Consider the following 20149-nt stretch of genomic DNA (forward strand, 5'->3'; position numbering starts at 1 on the left):
CTTGAAGTTAAATTTACAGTAACAATGTAGAGGATGGAAGGATTCCCCTTTCCATAATCTCAGTTCTAGTATCTTTAAAATATCATGAATATGGAAAAATTATTAGACCACACACACATCCATATTGAACAGCCAATATATACACAGATTCAAAAAGATTTAGAAGGATTCATGTTTTAAATGTCAAGGAAAAGAACAACTGAAGTGAGGAGAGAATAACAGAAGGAAGGCCCACAAGGGAGACCCATGAAAAAGAAACGGAGCTAGGACCCCAGGTGGCCTTACTGACCTTCTGTAAATTACACAAATTCTGTAAATTACACGAAGAAAACTTTTTATAAGAGTTATCACACAGTGTCCTGTCAACATCTAGGCTCTAATACAATTTAAATAACAGTATTTGATGCTGGATCGGTTGTAGAGAATAATGCTCCTTCTCGGTGGTTTTACCCCCAGGGACATAGATTCTAGAGAAAAGTGAGAAGGGTAACAGCCACTGTGGTGGGTTAGAATAGCCTCGTCTAGCTACTGTCTTGAATACCAGCACTCTCTAAGGCAACTGCTGTGTAGGGACGGGTAAAACCAGCTTCCTTCCTGGTATTAGTTGTAGATTGAACACTGCACAAACAAGGATACAGTTATTTCCTCCTACAGAGGAAACGCAGTATGCCAAGATACGGGAATTCCTGCTGAAGGACAAGCTATCATAGTAGTAAACCGAAAAAGCCAAATGAGCAAAAGACAAGAAACTTGGAAATATGTATTCCATTCCCGACTGAAACGATGGACAAACATTCACCAGTTGGTACACTCGGTATTTTACCTCCATTCATTTAGTATGTGATCCCTCCTGCCACCAAGCAGTCTTTATCAGAAGAGCTTCCTTCATAAAAATGATTTATTGGGATTATTCCATCCATTGGAAAAAGAGGGATTTATCTTTCTGTTACCAACCATGGCAATTACTATTTCCTACTTTCCATAGCTTTCCTGAACATAAGCCTGAGTTACAGTCTTTGATAATATTTTACAGTCTGAGAGGCACTTTCAAGATTCAGGCATTCAAGTCACCTGTTAAGCAGCAGCTTGTACAACACTTGACTACAAAAACCAAAGGCTAATGTAGAAATTAGGAATAAGAATGACTTGACAATTTAATACAGTCAGTTTCTTTTCAAAAAATCTTCAGACTTGCTATCACTTTATCACAAGATTTGTGGAAATCTTTGTGTTCAAAATAGGACACACTGCAAGCCTCCAGATATACAAGTACAAAGGACATCAAGTGTCTGACCTTTACAGGGCAACTTTTATAAATGAGAGAAGGCAATACATATATAAAGGGATGCTGCATTAAAAAAACGTGGACAAAAAGAGCATTCCACATGATTTATTCTAATGTTAAGGGGCTTCATAATAAATGATGCACAAACAGGAAAGGAAAATGTCTTTATCAACAATTCAGGCTCAGAATTTTAAAGGACTCTGCAAATCATGAATTTCAATAGCTCTTTCATGAGGACATGTAGATAGGGCTTATCACTAGGTGTTTGAGGGAGATTGCGTACTTCAGCAATATTTCTTTTGGAAAGAAAAAGTATTATAAACTACTAGTACCAAACCCAGTCAACATCTAAATTCTCAGTTGCGATCATAATCTAGTCTACAACTTGGAAACATCTAGTTACAAAGATAGGGAACACCACTACATACCACAGACAGGTAATTTACTGGCTGCTCTGTAGAAGAGGTACTCCTTGATCAGCAAGCTGGTTGATCATGTTACTGGTGAAATTATGTAATGCACAAAATTTGGAATCAGCCACAGTTACTATACCTGCTGTCTCTCTCTGGGATTTCTTTAATAGCAATTCTGACTTGATTGCTCAAATCTCGTCCTGCATATACGATGCCGTAAGTTCCTTTCCCCAGAATGACTCGTTCACCATTTTCATCATATTCGTAATCATACTGCAAAGCAAACAACAACGTGAAATGAAACAGAGGCATAAGATTTATTCTATCTGACACTGTGCTCATAACTCAGGCATACAGGACGCTAGTTGCTTTCTGCAGACTATGGAGAAGGAAAGAAAAGCACTTCAAGACGACAATTTGGATACCGTGCAGACATGCCTATATTTCTGCACTGACTATACAGGAAGCACAGGCTTCCACGGCAGTCATTTCAGGTAAGCACGTAAAGCTAAGCTAGCCTTTATCTGTTCCGTGCAGTTACAATTTTACGTCTTATTCAACAGCATCTGCAATTCTGCTGGCAGGTGCTGTAAAAACAAGAAAAGACAACAGAGGGCAGTCTGTGCCAAACAGAGAACTTTGGCTCCCACACAGACCGAGAAGGCAAGGCAGGATGCACTTAATTTGTTTCAGATGCTCTCCTGACCTGACCACATCTTCCAAAACCAGCACGACCTCAATTTTGCCAGTGCCAGGTCAGCCAGCAGAATGTGCCGATGGAGGTTAGTCAGGATTGCGGTGTATTAAGCGTGGTTTTGGCTGAATTTGAATTTCAAAGAGTTTAAGGCCAGTCCAAAAACAGTCATTAGATAATCTGATCTGTCCTCTTGTGTAATACAGACATGTAATTTCACATGGTCACTCCCATGTTAAGCCCAGTAGCTCGTGCCTAGATAAAATATTTTTTCTTTTCCTCCAAATAAAGACTGCTATCTTTTTTAATAAAAGAGAGAATCCACTGCTTCTTTTAGTACTTTGTTTCAACAATTAATTACTCTCATGGTGAAGTCATACATCTTAATTCAAATTACTCAGGTGTCACTGTATTTCAGTTCAGTTTACTTCAATAGATTAAAGAGACCATTAGCACATAGTAATTTTCCCTGTAAAAATACTTACTACTGTAATCAAGTAACCCACTGCTTTTCTTTTCGCCAAAATAAACAAATTAGGCACCCTAAGGTTCTCATTATAGGGTATTTTTCTATCTCACAAGTCACTCCAGTGGTTTCTGTTTGTCCCATCTCCAATTTCAGATATATTATAAAATGTCAGCATCAAAACTGGGACAGAGGGCTGTATTCATTACGCAGTACTGACTCTTCCAGTTAGTTCCGGATATCTCTAGAGCTTTGGGACACCAGATTTTCACGTGATGGCACATGGGCTTAGATATTCTATCCTGTTCCCTGCCTCCTAAAAGAAAGCCTACACACCTCAAGTACTGCATTGCACTCAATGGCCCTGTACTCACTTTTCAACTGTGTGTATGTTCAAATAGAAACACAAAGTGAGAATACGCAGCGCAGCGGCATGCCCAGGCAAGCTGTAACTGAGCTAACGGGTGGCAGCAGAAGTAGGGCATCCTGAGCTTCAGTGTGAGTTAGTAGGCTAAGGGTATAAACAGACTCCCAGCAGCACCAACATCATCATCACCATCCAATTTGTGTTTGCTGTTCACCGCCGTGCTTGCCTACAGATGGCAACTAGCAAGGACAAGCCTTCCCCTACTACAATTACACCCTTAATTGTTGTGCAGACGATCTGCCAATCATGTATGCATGCGTACATGATTCCAGTGATGCATGAAACAGACAACAAACAGTCTTTAAAATTTAAACAGATGCTAATTCTGCCTGACTACAATTACACTCTGAGGTAACTGTTACAAGAGTCACTTTGTCATAAGCACGACTGGAGAATTCCAGAATTGAGTACCTTCTCAAGTGAGTGTGCTAACTGAAATACGAGAGATTTAGCTACGCTGGTTACAAGAACTACACGGGGATTATTAACAAGAATCATTAATTTATAAGCAGAAGAGGATAAAATTTTTTAAACAATAACTTGTCTAACTTCTTCCAGAGAAGGGATGAGCAATTTATTCCCTTCAGTGAAATGTTACACTAGAAGCCCAAAATTCTTAGTATGCTGAGGGGTGGGGTGGGGGAAAAGGCAGAAGTACCTCTAGAGAGTCTCCTTCACATTCCCCTTCCTCTGTAGTCTTCCCTATTTCTTCAGTGATACTGTTCACCATGTCAAAAAACCTGTTAAAAGGAAAAAAAAAAAAGAAAAGAAAAGAAAATACACTCTTGAGACAGTATGGGGACAAAGAGAATGCTTCTCTCTGAAATAATGAAAGAACCAAAAGAGGACTTAAGTATAGTAAATATAAACTCAGTGTAACTTTTTTGTTGGCAAAAAAAAAGATACATTTTTGTTTACATGGAGAATTAACAGTCAACAGTCAAAATCTGCAGTTTTCCTACTTCTTTTATATATTCCTTTTATATTTGCAAGGCATACATGACATCAGAAATTATTAATGGAATTCATATTTCAAAATCTATGTATCAGGTGAAATTCTCATCCTATACCACTGTTTCTTTATGTCCAATGAAAGCACTGAATTGTCACGAGAAGTGCCTAGAAGTCTTGCCTACATTTGGAGGAATTTCTGTAGTGTGGAAAGGCTAGCTTCAAGTTTTTGCCTGAATGAAAAGGGGGTCTATTTTACAACTTCCTATTTAAAAAAATATACTATTTCATATGACTTCTACCGCTTTGACAGAATGCAAGTAAAAATACCGTGTCATGTTAAGGTATTGCTTAGTGCTCAGATACCAAGGGGAACGAACATGGTAAAAGAACCTATGTGAACTAGAATGGATGAGCGGACAAGCTAGGGATTGGGCTGGGAGGTGGTCACAGCCATTAATATGGAATACCACCGTGATTTTTGGTAAAGTTGCGGCCTTTTTTAGCACAAACAGAAATGAAGTTTCCTCTGGGAATGCCTTTTGGATCAATTCAAGACTGCAGCCCTCAAGCTTATGGAGCAGAAACACAGTTTAGAGAATCTGAGGCGCCCCTAATTTTGTGCAACAAACCATTATCAAGTTTCCTGTAGGGATACTGGTACCATCTTATTTATATAAACATGATGGTAATGTATAGGAAATCCAGTGTGCTTCTTTGTAATTGTAAATAAAATTTTAGTTACAGTAAAAGAGAAATCTCGACCAGACCTTGTTATCCCAGATGTTCCCGCTTCAGAAAGTCCATTTTAAGTTTAGGGTACTTTGTTGGATTGGGGCAACAATCACTTGTAGTAAGCCTTAATATGACAAGTATTAGAAAAATAATCCCACAAAGTGTGTAAAAAAAAAAAAATTAAATTTGTAATCATATTTGTTTCCAATGTTTGTCTGAGCTTGCACTTTGACCTTTCAAACCTCATACATCTTCAGACTACTGTAGTACTAAGCTTTCGCATGAAAGATGGTGATCACTGAAGATGCTCAGATAACTTTCACCATAGTTCTGAAACAGTCAGGCCCTGCTATGCATGCAGACACCATCTACCTTGTCACAGGCCACCTTTTTTTCTGAAACAACAACAGTGACACACCTTCTGCAATGAAGTTCTGTGCAGAAATAGATCTGAAAGTCATCTGAGTTGTGCAGCACGTATAGGAAACAGCATCGTTCTTCAAACTTCGAAATGCTGAAAGAACAGCCAAGCAGAACATGTTATTGGAAGGATGCACTTGGACTTGTAGCGGCTGTCAAACCATACAGACCAACCCTTTTAATTTGGGAAAGGACCAGATTAAATATAAGCAGCCACAGATTTTCCTTATTGTAAAATTACACTTTTGTATCCTCCAAAGTTCACATTTTGCCATTTGCTCTCATTCAGCTTGCCCCCCCCCAGTCCACACGTTGCCCAAAAAAGAGTAGGAGCAAAGAAGTTAATAGGATTATTTCCATTGACCTGAGTCATTTTTGTCGTCAGTGCATTTAGGTAAGGCCCTTAATTTCCACTCCTGCAGTGATGAAACATCCTTTCAGGATCACATTAGAAAGCTGGACTTTGAACTCAAATCATGAGTTCCTCCTGCTTTAGAAATCAGTCACAGCTCAATCCTGAACACAAAAATTTCTGATCGGTTCCTCGTGAATTGGTACATTAATAGTATGTTGGAAAAATATTTTAAAATTAAGTCAGCATCAAAAAATAAGGTGAATGATTTTACCACCCTTGCCCACCCATGCCTTTCTTCAGTTTTGGTTTTATCTGCTTTAACAGGCGAACAAAGATAATGAAGAACCACGTATGCCATTTTCTTATGGACGCACAGATGTCTCAGCAGAAGAGGTGCAAACTCTGGTACAGTTGTAAGTTTTCTACCCCAAGTAGGCTGCAGCTCTTGCAAATATATTCATTCACCAGAACAGTTTTATATGCATGTCATTACTGTCCTCCTTATAGAAAATATTAAACATTATTTGAAATAGCTCTTTCTGTAACTTTGTCACATGCTAAGTGCCAGGTGTCAAGCTGATGCTGTACAATTGATTGTTACTATATTAGAAAAAAAAAAAAGATGGCTAGCAGTGTTACAAGGGAATATAATACAGTATTTGAGAAACAAGGCAAATTAAGTCTCCTTATTAACATTCTTAAGATACTGGACAAATTCCACAATCCTAGTGAAATCAATCTATTTTAGCTGGATCAAGATGGCCATCATGTTTTTAATTAATTTACAGCACAATAAAGTAGAATTGTGTTCTATGTTGTGCCAAAGGATTAATGATTTGATTCACGTAACAGTTTTTCTTTAAATATCAGGGAATACCTGTAATTTTCAGCCTTCGATGGGTGTCTAAGGCTGATTCTTGCTTCCTTTTAGGATTCCTCTATTGCAGAGCCCTGTGACTTTTGATAAACACCTCTTTAGACAAGCTGGGGAGCCTGCCTTTCATAAAGCTACTGATGAGCAGAGTGAGCTTCAGTATAAGAATATTTGTCTTTGGGTGTGGTGACTCATTTATTTTTACGTTAGGAAAAATTCATAAGTGCTAAGTAATATACACATCTGGGAAGACAGTCACTGTCCCCAGTTTATAATCTAACATTTAAGTCAACTTTTAATTCAAACTCTCCAGATACGGAGTAACTGATATTAACAGAATTACTCATTCATTTCAAGTTCCATGTGAGTTTAAACATTTTACTGAGTAAACTGTCAGTTTAAACCTGACGTGCACAGAAGCCGCTGACTAACACAGCAGTGAATAAAAGGGTAAGAATGCGGAGTGTACACAGAGGGCAGGCAAATTCATAAATATTTAAGGCCTTTAAGTGAGTGTTTATGTTGCTAATATGTTGCTTTCCTCTGAAAAAAAAGTCCTTAAAATGAAAAAAAGAAGACTAAAAAATACCAAGTTATAAAAAGAGACAGGATAATTTGCTCAGGAAATGCCTCATTCTGACAGGTCCCGAGCACACGTAATATCCTCTGACTTCTACCACAGCAGAACTGGGGCTGAATTAGCGAAACTCCAAAGACAAACAGGGAAGCGCGATGCAGCGTGGCCTCGTGCCCGGGTTGTGTGCCTCCAGAACTCCCCTTAGTCAGTGAGACATGCTGCAAATGTTGTAACTACTGCTTACTAATACTTCCAGATGAAGCAGCAGATAAAACAGTTGAGCATTGGCAGCAACCACAGAAAAGCAGCTCCATGGAACTTGTGTCTGTTTTCTAGATGTGTAGCAGTACAGACACCTCCCACTGTTGTAATTAAGTAGCCTGACGAGATTCCAAGCTCCAAGAACTTGGGATCGCAGACGAACATCCTTGTTGTCATTTCTTAAGCTACGAAGAAAACTGGATGCAGATCTGAATCCAACTTTTCCCTGTTTCTAACACTACATTCATCAGCGTAACCTCTGAGGCACTCTCCCACAGAAACAACACAAGTAGCAGTTATTTCACGATCCAGGGCTTGTCCCTAACACTGAGAAAAAGCCAACTTCTAGTCTAGCAACTTCAGTCTGCTACTTTATTTTTTATTTTTAAATTGGGAAAATAAAGATGGCATCTTCTTGCTCACATGATGTCAGCTCTGCAGAACACTAGGGACTTTTCTGAATAACCTAAGACGCAAAGCACCTTAGGGTAGCAGCCACGTTCCAAAAACTCTGATGAAGCCTTTAGGATTAACAGTACTTTTTGGCCCGATTCAATAAAAAACATTTGAGTTTAAGAGGTCAAGAAGGCATATGACAAAAGCAGAGTTATTTACATCAGCGCACAAACCGCTAGTCAATGAGTTTGTTGAGCTAAACACAATTCCTATGACTGCCTGCATACAGGGTGTGATTTAGCACCATGCTGCTCAGAGAGCTCTACGCACTCTCCGAGTCCCTTTGCACTTCTTGAGAGCTGAACTCTATTACTCATGAAATAAGATGCTGATTACACTGGCTGATACACAGGACAGAGAAGAAGTGATCCCCCAGTCACTTCCTTGAAGTATTTATCAAAAACATTCGCCGTTTCAATGCTAGATGTCTCTTCAGACCCGCTGTCTCCTTATGCAATGCAGCAAATATTTACGGAGGCCTTTGTCGAAAAAGCCTCCAAGATCATGTACAAAGACCTGCCTTGTACCTTAAGGCTGCACTTCTGAAGCTGGCTCTTCCTAGTCTAGAAAGGCTGACAATCCTCATAACGCTGGGAACTGCCCCTTCCTTGACCGCTTTAAGTCGAGGAGCTTCAAAGGAGCCAAAAATAGTCTTGATACAAAAATAGATTAGAAGCTGTCCCACTCCACAGAATACCTGCATTCATAAAACTAAGAAAAAAAATCTGAAAAACGCTGAAAAATTAAGTGATCATAAACTTGCATATATTTGGAAGGAGGAAAAAAAAAAATAAAAGACTTACTCAGTTTTTTACTTGCATAAGATAAAGATTTCCCCTGCAGCTCCTCATGGAGGCAGCCAGAGAGTTTTCTAAGAATTCACAGTGACTCTTGGCTCACTGTAAAGTCTTCCAAGTTGTTTTGGACATCTGTCCAGATGAACAGATTGGAAATTTAAATGACAAATTAAATGATAATTGACAGTTTAAGTAACAAATGCAGAAGGGTACACCAGAAACAGTACTGACCACAGCATGGTTTACTTAGTAAGGGGGAGGGGAAGGGGGGGGGGAGGACAATAAATAAATACTTTCTTTTTTTAGAAGCATACAAAAACATACTGTAACCAAAACCCAAACCAGACTGAACTAAGCGTATCATTGCAATTTTTGCCTAAAATAAGCTGAATCCCACAGGATTGAATTTTTGTGCCTATTGATAGTTTGGGTTTTTTAAGTTACTTTTTAGAAGGAAAAAGAATCATCCATCTGTGCAAAAAAAGTCCTGCAGACATAGCAACAGTTTTATGTGTATGGAACATTTATTATTAGAACAGAGCAATGACTATTTAAAAAAAAAAAAAGTAAGATTTCCGGACTTTTTTTTTTAATTATACTAAAAGCAAACACTAAAGTGGAAGGCTGCAGGATGCCAAAGTACAGATAAATCCTAAGGAAAAAAAAAAGAGACTAAGACAAAGAATTGATCCAAAGAGGTCACAGCAGTGGTAGAACACTACTTTCTTACTATCAGAAGATACGAATTGCAAGGCTGGACCCTGCCAAACAAGTTGCATGCTGGGCTAGCAGAGCAGACCCACTAGCTCGGATTCGGCTGCTCTCTACTGACAATATGGCACACAATCCAGTAAAGAACTCTCCCTAGAAGAAGTGTCCCTAGTAGACAAAAAACATTTTGCTGAAATCAAGCAAATAGATGGCAAAGTTTTCTCCTTTGTCATTATCTCACAGGCCCTGTCTCAAAGAGGGAAGTGTGCTGAAGAAAAGAGAGGTGATCTTGAACAAATAACATCGTTCCCTTCTAATCCAGTCAAGTCAGTCTTGCACGTGTCACTCCTGATCCTATGCTTTATTAATCCATGTTAACCTAATTAATTCCACACAAATCTCTGGGAGGTTAGGGGTTGTTGGATTGTTTTTCCCCTCTTTTTTTTTTTTCCTTCTTCTGACTCCCTCTTTTGTTCTCTCAAACAGTCTTCAAGTTTTCTCTTCGTGGTCTAACTACCACTCTGCGTTGACAGACTCCTCTCTTTACAGGCCTTCTCTGAAACAGTTTTGCTGCCATATCCATAAACACACACAGAAACAAAAAAACCCCTCAAACATACACACTCACACCAAAACCCAATAACAGGTAAGCAATTAGGATATTGCAAGACACCCTGATCTTGTCAGTTCCTCCTGCTCTGTGTCCACATGTTATTTCCTGGCTTATGTATTCTGTGCACCAGGCAGCTCCTGGCTGTGGCAGAACTCAGGTGAAATGACGTGAAACACTGGCAGTTATTTTAATTTAATCTTAATTAGCATAAAGTGACTATCAAATTTTAGAAAATATTACTTCCTTAATTCATCGAGCTATGTTGCTAGTTTTTACATAATGAACTCTGCAAGCCGTCATTTCTGAATACGGAATAAGACTCCTGGGGTTCACTTAGTGTAGGGCACCTGTCAAAGTACCTGTAATACTCCGCTCCAATTCTGTGTCTGTTACCCAGGTGCACAGCAGCAGCTTAATACAACACTCATTCGATTACTCTCTTCATTTCAAAACGTGAAAGGGAAACAACTTACCTTACTCCCCTGATAGAAGCAGCACTGAAGTTCCACTCGTGGATACCTTTCTGTAACACGCAGGAGAAAATAAATAAACAAAACATTCCTTTTTATGAATGAAGCACCAGTAGGCATCTCCTAGATTGAAACTCAAGAAATGAAAAAGTGAAACACTTGAATTACAACAGCCTATTACCTTTTAACAGTTATTTTTCAGGGCATTTTTTTTTTCCACCCAAAACCAAAGCAACAGAAGTTCCAGACAGAAGTTTTGGGTTGTTTGTTTCTTCACCATTCCCTCTGCAAACACCATAAAGTATTTCAGAAAGCATGCAAAACAGCAGATCAGAAGGGCTGCCAGTATCACCTGGTCAGGATGCTGAACTTGGGGTCACATGTGATGCTCTGAAAAGTGGGGCAAACAAATTCCACCTCCGAGAATAACAAGAGCCTGCTCTGCATGCTGAATGCCCCACCGTGTGGGAAGACCAGGCGGAGAGCGCTGCAAGCAGGAAGCCTGACACTGGAGAGCAAAGTAGGACATTCTTGGAAAGTAGGAGGAATTGCTCAGGGAAGGAGCAAATCCGAAGGCTGAGTGTCAGAAACAGAAAAGGAGACTATTTCCCTAGGAATCCAGAAGAGAGCAGTACGAATGTACCAAAACCCCTAAAAGCTGCTGGAGTACTAAACAAGGCTGGAAGAAAGAAGCCGCCCTATGAAAACACAAAGGGCCAGGCCTTGCTTATTTTCAGATCTTTTAAATTTGCATCTGTCAGATCCAGTGGAACTGAGTCCTCTCTGTAGACAGTCATATTGCTCTATGTTTATGCTCTAATACAACTTTACTGTAGGAAAAAGAAGCCTTTTCTATCTTCTAATGAAAACATTCTCCTTTCAGGAAAAGGTGGAACTACACCACCTCAAAGTCCTGGCAACCTTGAGATCCCACCACAATGAGCAACAAGTTTGAAGAACCTCTGCTTTCTAGACCTGTATTTCATTTGGCATTTTAGTGACCTGAGCAGCACGGAAACATTTCATGCTGAGACGTAATTTATAGTACAGTGTCAAACACAAACATAATCAAATGTATTCCAAAAGAAGACACGAAAATGTGTAGCTTATAAAAAAATTCATGAATAGTGAAATATAGAGAAGTCAGAACAGATACACTGACAAAATACTTGCACGATGTGCAGCAGGTGATAGAGGAAATTATTCTCCCAGCTAGAACAGCTTTCTAAAAGGCTTCCTACATCAATTTTCTCCTCCCCTGTAATTCTTTCCTTCCTGCTCAAATCACATTAAAGGTTATGATGCTAATATAAAATGCCTAACACAACGTACCAAAAATACAAGCGAATATCTTTCTTGAAGGACAAGCTTCACGCTATCATAACTGTAAAGTACAAAGCAGTAACTCCAGTATCTCTTCGACGTTAAATGGGGGAAAGGGTTTCTCTAGTGGGGTACAGGGACAGGAGAATAGTCTGATATTAAGAAAAGATGGGATTGCATCTTGAAGTGGAGGTACTAACTCATGCTAGTATGAAGTGTGTGTGAAACTACTATTCAAGTTGTTTGTTCTCTTGCATGAAGAAAGATCACCAACTCAATCTCTCAGCTAATAAGGAGGGTGGATCCGCACTGTCTTTTACTCCTCCCTCCATATACAAACTCTGCCACTTTCCAGTTTTCCATGCTTGGAAACTCTCTTTGCAGCTTAGCTATTGGTACGTGTCCAATTCCCACCATTGGGAATAATCTAAAATCTAAATAAGTTAAAATATACATCCTCACAGGCAGAAATACTCAAGAAGCTTAACAAGGATAAGTATTGTGGGGTTTACCTGTCATCTATGTGCAACTAATCTCTCACAGATTCATATATCTTTTATTTACCACACGAAGTTCTCAGGCAATGAAATAATATAAAAGTTATGTCCCACAGGATCTTGCCAAGTTTTGAATACATTGGAGTAAATATATCAGGCGTGCTATCCAAATTCAGCATCTGTTCTTCAGTTAGGCAAAAAAACCACCAACCACCCAAAACAAAACTCAAAATGGATTCAGAAGCCAACATGAAACAAAGACAGGCTGTTCTATTTCAAACTTGCAAACAGTGCTGCTGCATTCCTCTAACCCCGTGCAGAAAGGGCTGCTAAAATCAGGGAACTGCAAGGCAAAGGTAACGTGCATTCTACAAAATACAATGCTATCTGATTTTTAGGCACTTTTTAATGTTAAACTCGGTATTATTAAAGGCATAAATGTTAAGATATGCTGCTAAAAAAGCCATGGAAAAAGAAGAGGCCACATTATTTATCCTGGTATTGACTGTCATTTGTCTATTCATTACAAAATTGCCAGCTGCAGGGTCCACTGACTTCCAGTTTGGATTTGAGACAGAAATTCAGTTTCTTTGTGCATGAAGGGAAGTTCATACACTTCGTAACTCTCAATTCTTAGAGCACTGACTGAAATTGAAAAACAAACAGAACCATTAATTTATGGGCCAAAGTGAACCGAAATCTGAAGCATGAGCTGATAAAGCTCTGACAGACCTATGGTAGATAGATTGAAATCGGGATAGTTGAAGAAGTTTCTAAACCCAGCTATCTAATCTGCCCTTGCAGTAGCAATAGGTGGTCTTTCCTTGTTAATCAGCCCCTAAAATGCTTGTTTTCAGCCTCGTAAGGATCAAAGTAAGAGTGTTCCTCTCTGCAGCAGGCTGACATATAATACATCTATTTCCTTCACAAAATCTCATATCAAAGACAAATACCGTAGTGGCTACATTCAACTGAAAAGGAAGCTGGTGTCTCCAAATTTTTTTAGTCCCTTTTCTCCCTGTAAGGTTTCAGATGGATTCTAAGGACTTTGACAAACTTGCAACAACAGACTATAATTGTACAGCCCAGGGGGTAACTACCAAATTGCCCATGGCATTCTTTTGACGGGTATTATGTCTCGCAGGGCAAGGATGGCTGCACTGAGTATCAAACAGATCCCGGGCTACTGAATAAGCTCACCACAGTAAAGATTCTGGCCAGAGCAGAAGTACTAGGGAGTGCACTTAAAACTGACCTTGTCTAATGCTACTGATAAACACTAGGGCACCAAAAATAGGAAAACACTAATCTGCAGAAAAATACAGAGATACACTCCCCAAATCAGGAAGCAGGAGGAAAAAAAAGAAAAAAGGTAGAACATACTATAAAGAAACTTTAAAAATGGAATAACAGAATTACAATAACAGAAAATGTTACAAAGCAAAGGTTACAAACTCTGCAAAGCCAAACTACTTATCTACTGAATACCAAACAGGTACAGACTAACACATCCCAATCCTCCTCCCAGTCACAGGATGACTGGACAGTCAAGTGACACAGCTATGAAAAAGGCCATTGCTGAAAGTATCAAGTAAAATATCCCAGTAGTTAAATGATACATGAATGCACCATGAAATACTATTTTTGGAATATGAGTGCACATGTTCAAGTAAGGTTAACTCAAAATGGAATGTAAGAAATCATAGCAACGAGATGCCATGTGCGGCCAGTATACCAAGCCTATGTGTTTTGCCTAAAATAACCCAAACCACTATAAGATATTAGGATTCTCCTTAAAAATACTATAAGTTAAGCATCAGAGAGAGAAAGGAACTACTTAACATAAAGGCTGTGTTAGCAAAAGAACAAATGAGTATGAAACGGCAACAAACAAATTCCGACTGAAAGCTAGAAGACAAAGTAATGCTCTTCTACTTCACCACCAGTGTTCCACTCCAGGCTCTTCTAGAGGTGCAGTGCCATTCCCAAACCACTTTCCAGCCCAAACGGTCACCTGTGAAACCTACACTAGTTTTCAGACAGAGCTTGATCACTTTATGCGAAACATGATACGGTAAGAGTGTCTGCAACAGAGGCGAGCAGGACTCAATAGTCCAGAAAATTCCTTCTAGTCCTATGTTCCTTCTTATACTACAGATAAGCCACTCAACAGAATGGGAAGTATTGTTTGGAGGTGAACTGCATACACACACAAAAACCCCTACAAAAACCAAATAAATATGCATGTACAAGTAGTTTCTAAATAGACTAAATTCTGCATACAGAAATACTTTCAGAACAGATATTTTACAATAGCGAGGTTTAGTCTGCAGTACTGACAACTCGTTATTTACTGCATGGTAAAATTTGGTTTTGTCCAAGAATCACATAAATTTATTTGTTATACTATTCTCAGAGGCCGAGCCTACTTGGAAAAATGTCAGTCAGAATAAACCACAAATAAACAGAAATTCATTGGTCTAGGCAAACATTTCAGATTGCACTCTAAATGTTTCAGCCACTGTCCATTTATATTTTCTCATGAGCTCACAACAAAAATTCTAAGCAGTATGGCCTTATATATTCCGCATGCAAAAATATTTCTCCTTTAACAGACTGCAAGTATGAAAGTTGAAGGATGGGTTACCTGAAAAATAGGTCTTCACTGTCCTATCCTGCAGGCAAACAAAATGCTGCCATGGAAGAATGGACAGTGCTATTCCTTATAAATCACACCACCTCCAGTGTTGCGCCTCCGGCTGACTCAGCCTCCACTCACTCTTCACATACACCCTCCAAGTCTCCATGCTCCTGTCCTCCTCAGAGGTTCTACTTTGTCCTCCCTGTCTTCACTCTTACCAACATTTTGCTTCCTAAACATCCCAGAATGCAATAACCATTCTAGGTTCTCCTCTCTCCTTGCATCTCCAGATTTTCTAAGCTCCTTTCCAAATACGTCTGGCTATCTCACACCTTGACATATGGACTTCCCAGCTTTTTCAGTTTCTGAGCATCTATCTATCCTTCTGCCAAATACTTCTTTGGCTTTTGATTGATTCCGCTCCTATTTTAAGACACCAGCCTCTATTACTTTCATATTAAAGCAATACTACAAATACAGGAAGAAGACAGTTCTGTTTGTACAAGTAATTTTATGCTACATGATTTGTATGATGCCAGTATATTGGAAATTACTTATGAAATCTTAAGCAACAGATTTGTTGTATATTATACACTGGTTTAAAACAACCTGAAAGAAGATACAATTTATTTTAAAACATGATGGAGACAAAAGATGCATTGAACAACAGGACAGACTTAAAGAAAAAATTAAGAATGCCATATTAAATAAAAAAACCCCCACATGGCAACATGTCCACAGCATCTTCCTGCGTGTTACTAAAACCCTTTTCTCCTTTGCAGAATCCATGATTAGATGCAACTGTTTACATGTTACATGCCTTATGTACCATGCATATTTTTAAATTGTGAAACAAGTTACAACTACAGACAACATCATGGTATACCTTGTCATCAGGCAGCACATGCCAGATAGATACAGTCTTCTCCTCAGCTTCACTGTTGATGGAGAGATATGAGGGCTGATAGATTTTTGTTGGTTCTAATATTAAAACCTTGTAGAAAAAAATCATTTTTAAGAGTTAATACAAAATACGTAGAACTTTAAAAAGTATTAAAAACCTGTTAAAACTATTTCTGTAGTCATACTATAGCATGACAAACAGGGGAAACAGAATGAAAGGTAAAATTTTAGGTACTGTCCTAGTTTAGTATGGCTGACAGTAACTTAAGATTAAAAAAAAAGCCATTTTAAATTTACTTTTTTTAATATAAGACTATTATGTGTCAATTAGTGGCACATGTCATATTTTTCCAAATGATTTCTCTGCCAACTATCAGACTTTGAAATGTCACAAATCATTCTCTTACAATGCCATTCAAGAACATCCATCTCCCATGTGGACAGGATTCATGGTCTACCTTTATCACCCCTTTCGGTAGAAGTGCATTTGGGTAAATGAGAAAAACACAACAACTTAGAGCTAGACTGAACTGGTTTTGATTTAGACCACTGTGAACTGTAGCCACCAGATCAAAGGATTTTCTCAAAAGCAACAAGCACCACTCGGAAAAGATTACAGAAAATTTCCTAGAATTAGTGAAACAAAAACTAGAAACATTATGTAAAAAAAGATGGGATGCAACACAGCAAGATTTAGTCAAACATAACCACCTAGTAAATGAAGCCAGCCACTCTGCCGCTTTAACAATGTTCTGCCAGAATTACTTCCAGATCTTTAAAGCTTCCAGAATGCTTTAAAGGAAAAAGTCAACAAAGTTTGGCTATTTGAAGAAGTGTGGTTTCTCATTAGAAATATTTATTTCTTTTAGATTTTCAGTGGTTAAAATCTGTCTAAAACACCAAATCCATATTGCCTGAGTTGAAGGTGTTCTCATTCTTCAGAATGTAAAGTATTGGTTATTAATTCAAGAAAAAGCTACTGTCCTCTGCTGCAGCATACATAGGAAGATTTCAAGCCCTCAGTGTTTAGCTGAAAGACATTTATAAAATAGGACTAAGTTAAAGATGGTTAACAAACTGACAATCTCCCTTTCTTTCTTCTGCCCTTCACTCTCCCATAAAAGCTCCAATCAAACATCATCTTCAAAATACCCAAGATAAAGAATTTCTCATTTCAAAAATTTTGGAGTTCAAAGAATTGCTTTCGGAAATAATGACTGAGGCAACTTGGTCTACGTCTATTTAAAAAAAAAATATATATAAACACATAAACAGAATGCCTTGGAAAGAGCCATGGCTTAGAGTCAAATCTAAGCCATGCCACCTCCTACAGAGTCAATAAGCACATCTGATGTACAAATGAGGTACTTTGAGGAGCACCTAGGCACTTAACTCTGGTCATCATTTACGGTAAAGTCCTTACGTTCAAGCTCTGAGAACAATTCACAAGGAAATCTGCAAAAAACTTCTGTTAGAATAAATTATTTGCAAGAATCTGAGAGAAGGGAGGAAAAAGAAAGTTACTATGTTTCATTTTGTTGACTTGTTGAACAGTGTGATTTTCCTTCTGAATTTTTGTATTATGAGAGATCACATATGTCGGTCTGCAACACCAGAATAGTTTCCTGAACAACAGAATCAATCTTTGTGGTCACTGGGTTTATCTTTTGGCTCATGCTACTGCAATGATCAGTTTTGGTTTGTCTCTTAATATTAATAAAAATCCAAATAATTTGACTTGGACAGTTTTGTAAGTCAGAGCCTATTTTAAGTATCTAATTGCACCATTTCGTCATCAAAAAATCTAAAAAGAACGTGATCTTGTCTTTTACAAAAAACAGAGGATTCAAAATAGTTTTTGTTTCCTTGCAAAACTTCACGCCCGGAGAACCAGACTCCCTAGAGAGTCTCACGTTGCTTTTACTTTACTGCCTCAAGCTGTTGCTGTTCAACACCAGAGTCTTCCTTATGGTTTATTATCCCAGCTACACATGGAAGCCGAAAGAACTGTAGAAAACAACCAGCAGGCACTTCAACTATCTGGGAGGCAATGGGATTGCTATTTAAAACAAAAAGCTGTATTTGCTTATGGTTAGCTAAAAGGAATACGCGAGACATTATTTCCCGTACATACACAGTTAACATGTACAGGGAACAAAGATCTTTTTACAGTATTCTTTCGTGACATTGTACAAAACCAGGGTATCCAGTCAAAATTTTCAGCAAAACATTTGTGGAAGAAATCAGAAAAGTATGTATATACTTATAGTACAATGTTGTTGAAATACATTGTCTAGTAGCTGGAACAATAGATTTCTGACTGCTTGGGCTGATTTTTAACCTCTAACAGAGCACAGACTTAATTTGCTCTATGGTATGCAAAGCCTGCTGAGCTAGAAAGAGACTGAAATTAAATATCCTTTCTTCAAAACATAATGCAGTCAATATAGTATCACCTGGAATACACTGCAAAGGTTTGCTTTAGAATTATACCCATTGGTAGCAAACACTGAATAGCAAAGTCAGTATCTTGACTTTTTTCCTCATTACTTTATATGGAACGCACCGTGCAATCCCATTGTAGCCACGTGCAATCGGTTAAAACCAGTCTAATATGCAGGTCAAATACACTTCTTCTGGACAAGCAGTTCATTGTCTGGCAATCTAAAAACAAGCGGTGCTTTGTGTTCGCTTCCTTCATGTCACAAATTATTAACAAAAAAACCCAAACAAGCCCAAATAGCAGAACAACCACTTACTGGAAATCGAACTACAGACACATCTGTCTTTGTGGCTTCAACAAGGAAGTCCATCCAGAAGTCCACCAGTTCCTGTTTGGCCGTATGTTGTTCTGGAGTCAGTTTCTTAAAATGCTGATATATCAAAATAGTCTCTACAATAGACTTCAGGTACCTGTGATCATCCAAGCATACACAGATAGTAAATTTAATACAGTTTGTAAATAACAACGTCTCTACCTTTAATCACAACTGAAGCATTCACCATTGCAACACCAAGGCAGCTGGTAAGATTTTGGTTCTCCAGGACTGCTTTTGATAATAGCAATTCCCCATTTAGAACTGACAATGTAGCTGCTATATTAGTAACCTGAAATATAAATGAATTCTGGGACACTCCTTCCCGCATATATTCCTGATGCCATATACTGTCTCCTATCCTAAACCACAAAAGCTTCATGAAATAGCTAAATCTTCCACCTATGGGCCAAACTGCCCATGGCAAACTTGTTTCAGTAGTGACCAACCTCAAATAAAAACTCAGGTGAAAAGTCCACTAGTTTAACTTTCTACACTGTTCTGTCTTCTGCATTGTATCTGCACTGGCAGTTGTTTAACCCGGATTTCTAAAACATGACACTTCTGGAATTGATTCCCCTAAAAAGATGACAACAGCTATGCTAAGCAGCCTTTTGGCATTGCTAGGGAAGGACAGGAGCAGCGCTGAATGCCTCCCCTAAATGCAGCTCATCCCTCTCTCTGCTCTTCTCCTTTCTGGGGCTCCTCATAACACTCCTTTCTCTTGGCATTTTTGAAAAACAGTTGTACACGTAATCTTATGCAATTTTTATGAATACTACAGCAATGAGATAAACGTGCTTAAAGAGGATTTATCATACCTATCATCTTACTGCAATTAGACTATTCATGCAAACTTTGTTCCAGGCTTATGACAAGAAGGTATAACGTAAACTCAGAGGGCCTTTTGGGAATGGTTCCATAGCTGTGCGTTTTCCAATCATCCTTCTTAGGCCATGGGGATATCTGGCTTAAAGTACTGTATCTTCCCTCCTTTGCACCAGGTGGGCCCTGCTGCACAGCAGGCAACAGACTGGGAAGGAATTGCTCACAGGAGAAATCCTTCCTGAAGCACAAATGAGTGTGCTGTATTTTCAGAGTTTAATCCACAGACTTAAACCCCAAAGGCACTGGTACATAAAATCTCGACAACCAGGCATTGATAGACTCCAGAAAACTCTACCAGGAGACTTCCAGAGAGTGCTATCCAGCTTCTCAGTAAAACATGCACATAGTAAAAATGGAAAACCTTGCAGAAAAATACACTGTAAACAGCATTTATAAAATATTTGCTTAGAAAATTAGAGCTCTTAATTTTGACAGTTTCCTATGTTATATCAATACAGAAGTTTAGCACTTCCATATTTTAGCACAGATACATACATTCCCTTCTGTCCTGGTTTCAGCTGGGATAGAGTTAATTATCCTTCTAGTAGCTGGTATAGCGCTGTGTTTTGGATTTAG

At 38.6% G+C, this 20149-nt stretch overlaps 1 protein-coding gene across 2 annotated transcripts in view; it reads right to left on the reverse strand.

The window, feature by feature from the left end:
* MAP3K5 (mitogen-activated protein kinase kinase kinase 5) overlaps positions 1–20149 on the reverse strand; it is a 110920-nt gene that overhangs the window by 25531 nt on the left and 65240 nt on the right. For both annotated transcript variants that reach the window (XM_054819462.1, XM_054819463.1), the window contains exons 10-15: positions 18629–18782; positions 15853–15960; positions 10509–10558; positions 5390–5485; positions 3944–4025; positions 1838–1971 (exon numbers count right to left, since the gene is read on the reverse strand). In XM_054819462.1, the coding sequence (XP_054675437.1) occupies positions 1838–1971; positions 3944–4025; positions 5390–5485; positions 10509–10558; positions 15853–15960; positions 18629–18782 (624 nt within the window). The remainder of the gene's footprint in view (positions 1–1837; positions 1972–3943; positions 4026–5389; positions 5486–10508; positions 10559–15852; positions 15961–18628; positions 18783–20149) is intronic.

Source organism: Grus americana, chromosome 3, assembly GCF_028858705.1.
Source record: "Grus americana isolate bGruAme1 chromosome 3, bGruAme1.mat, whole genome shotgun sequence".
In the NCBI taxonomy this organism is placed as follows: domain Eukaryota; kingdom Metazoa; phylum Chordata; class Aves; order Gruiformes; family Gruidae; genus Grus; species Grus americana.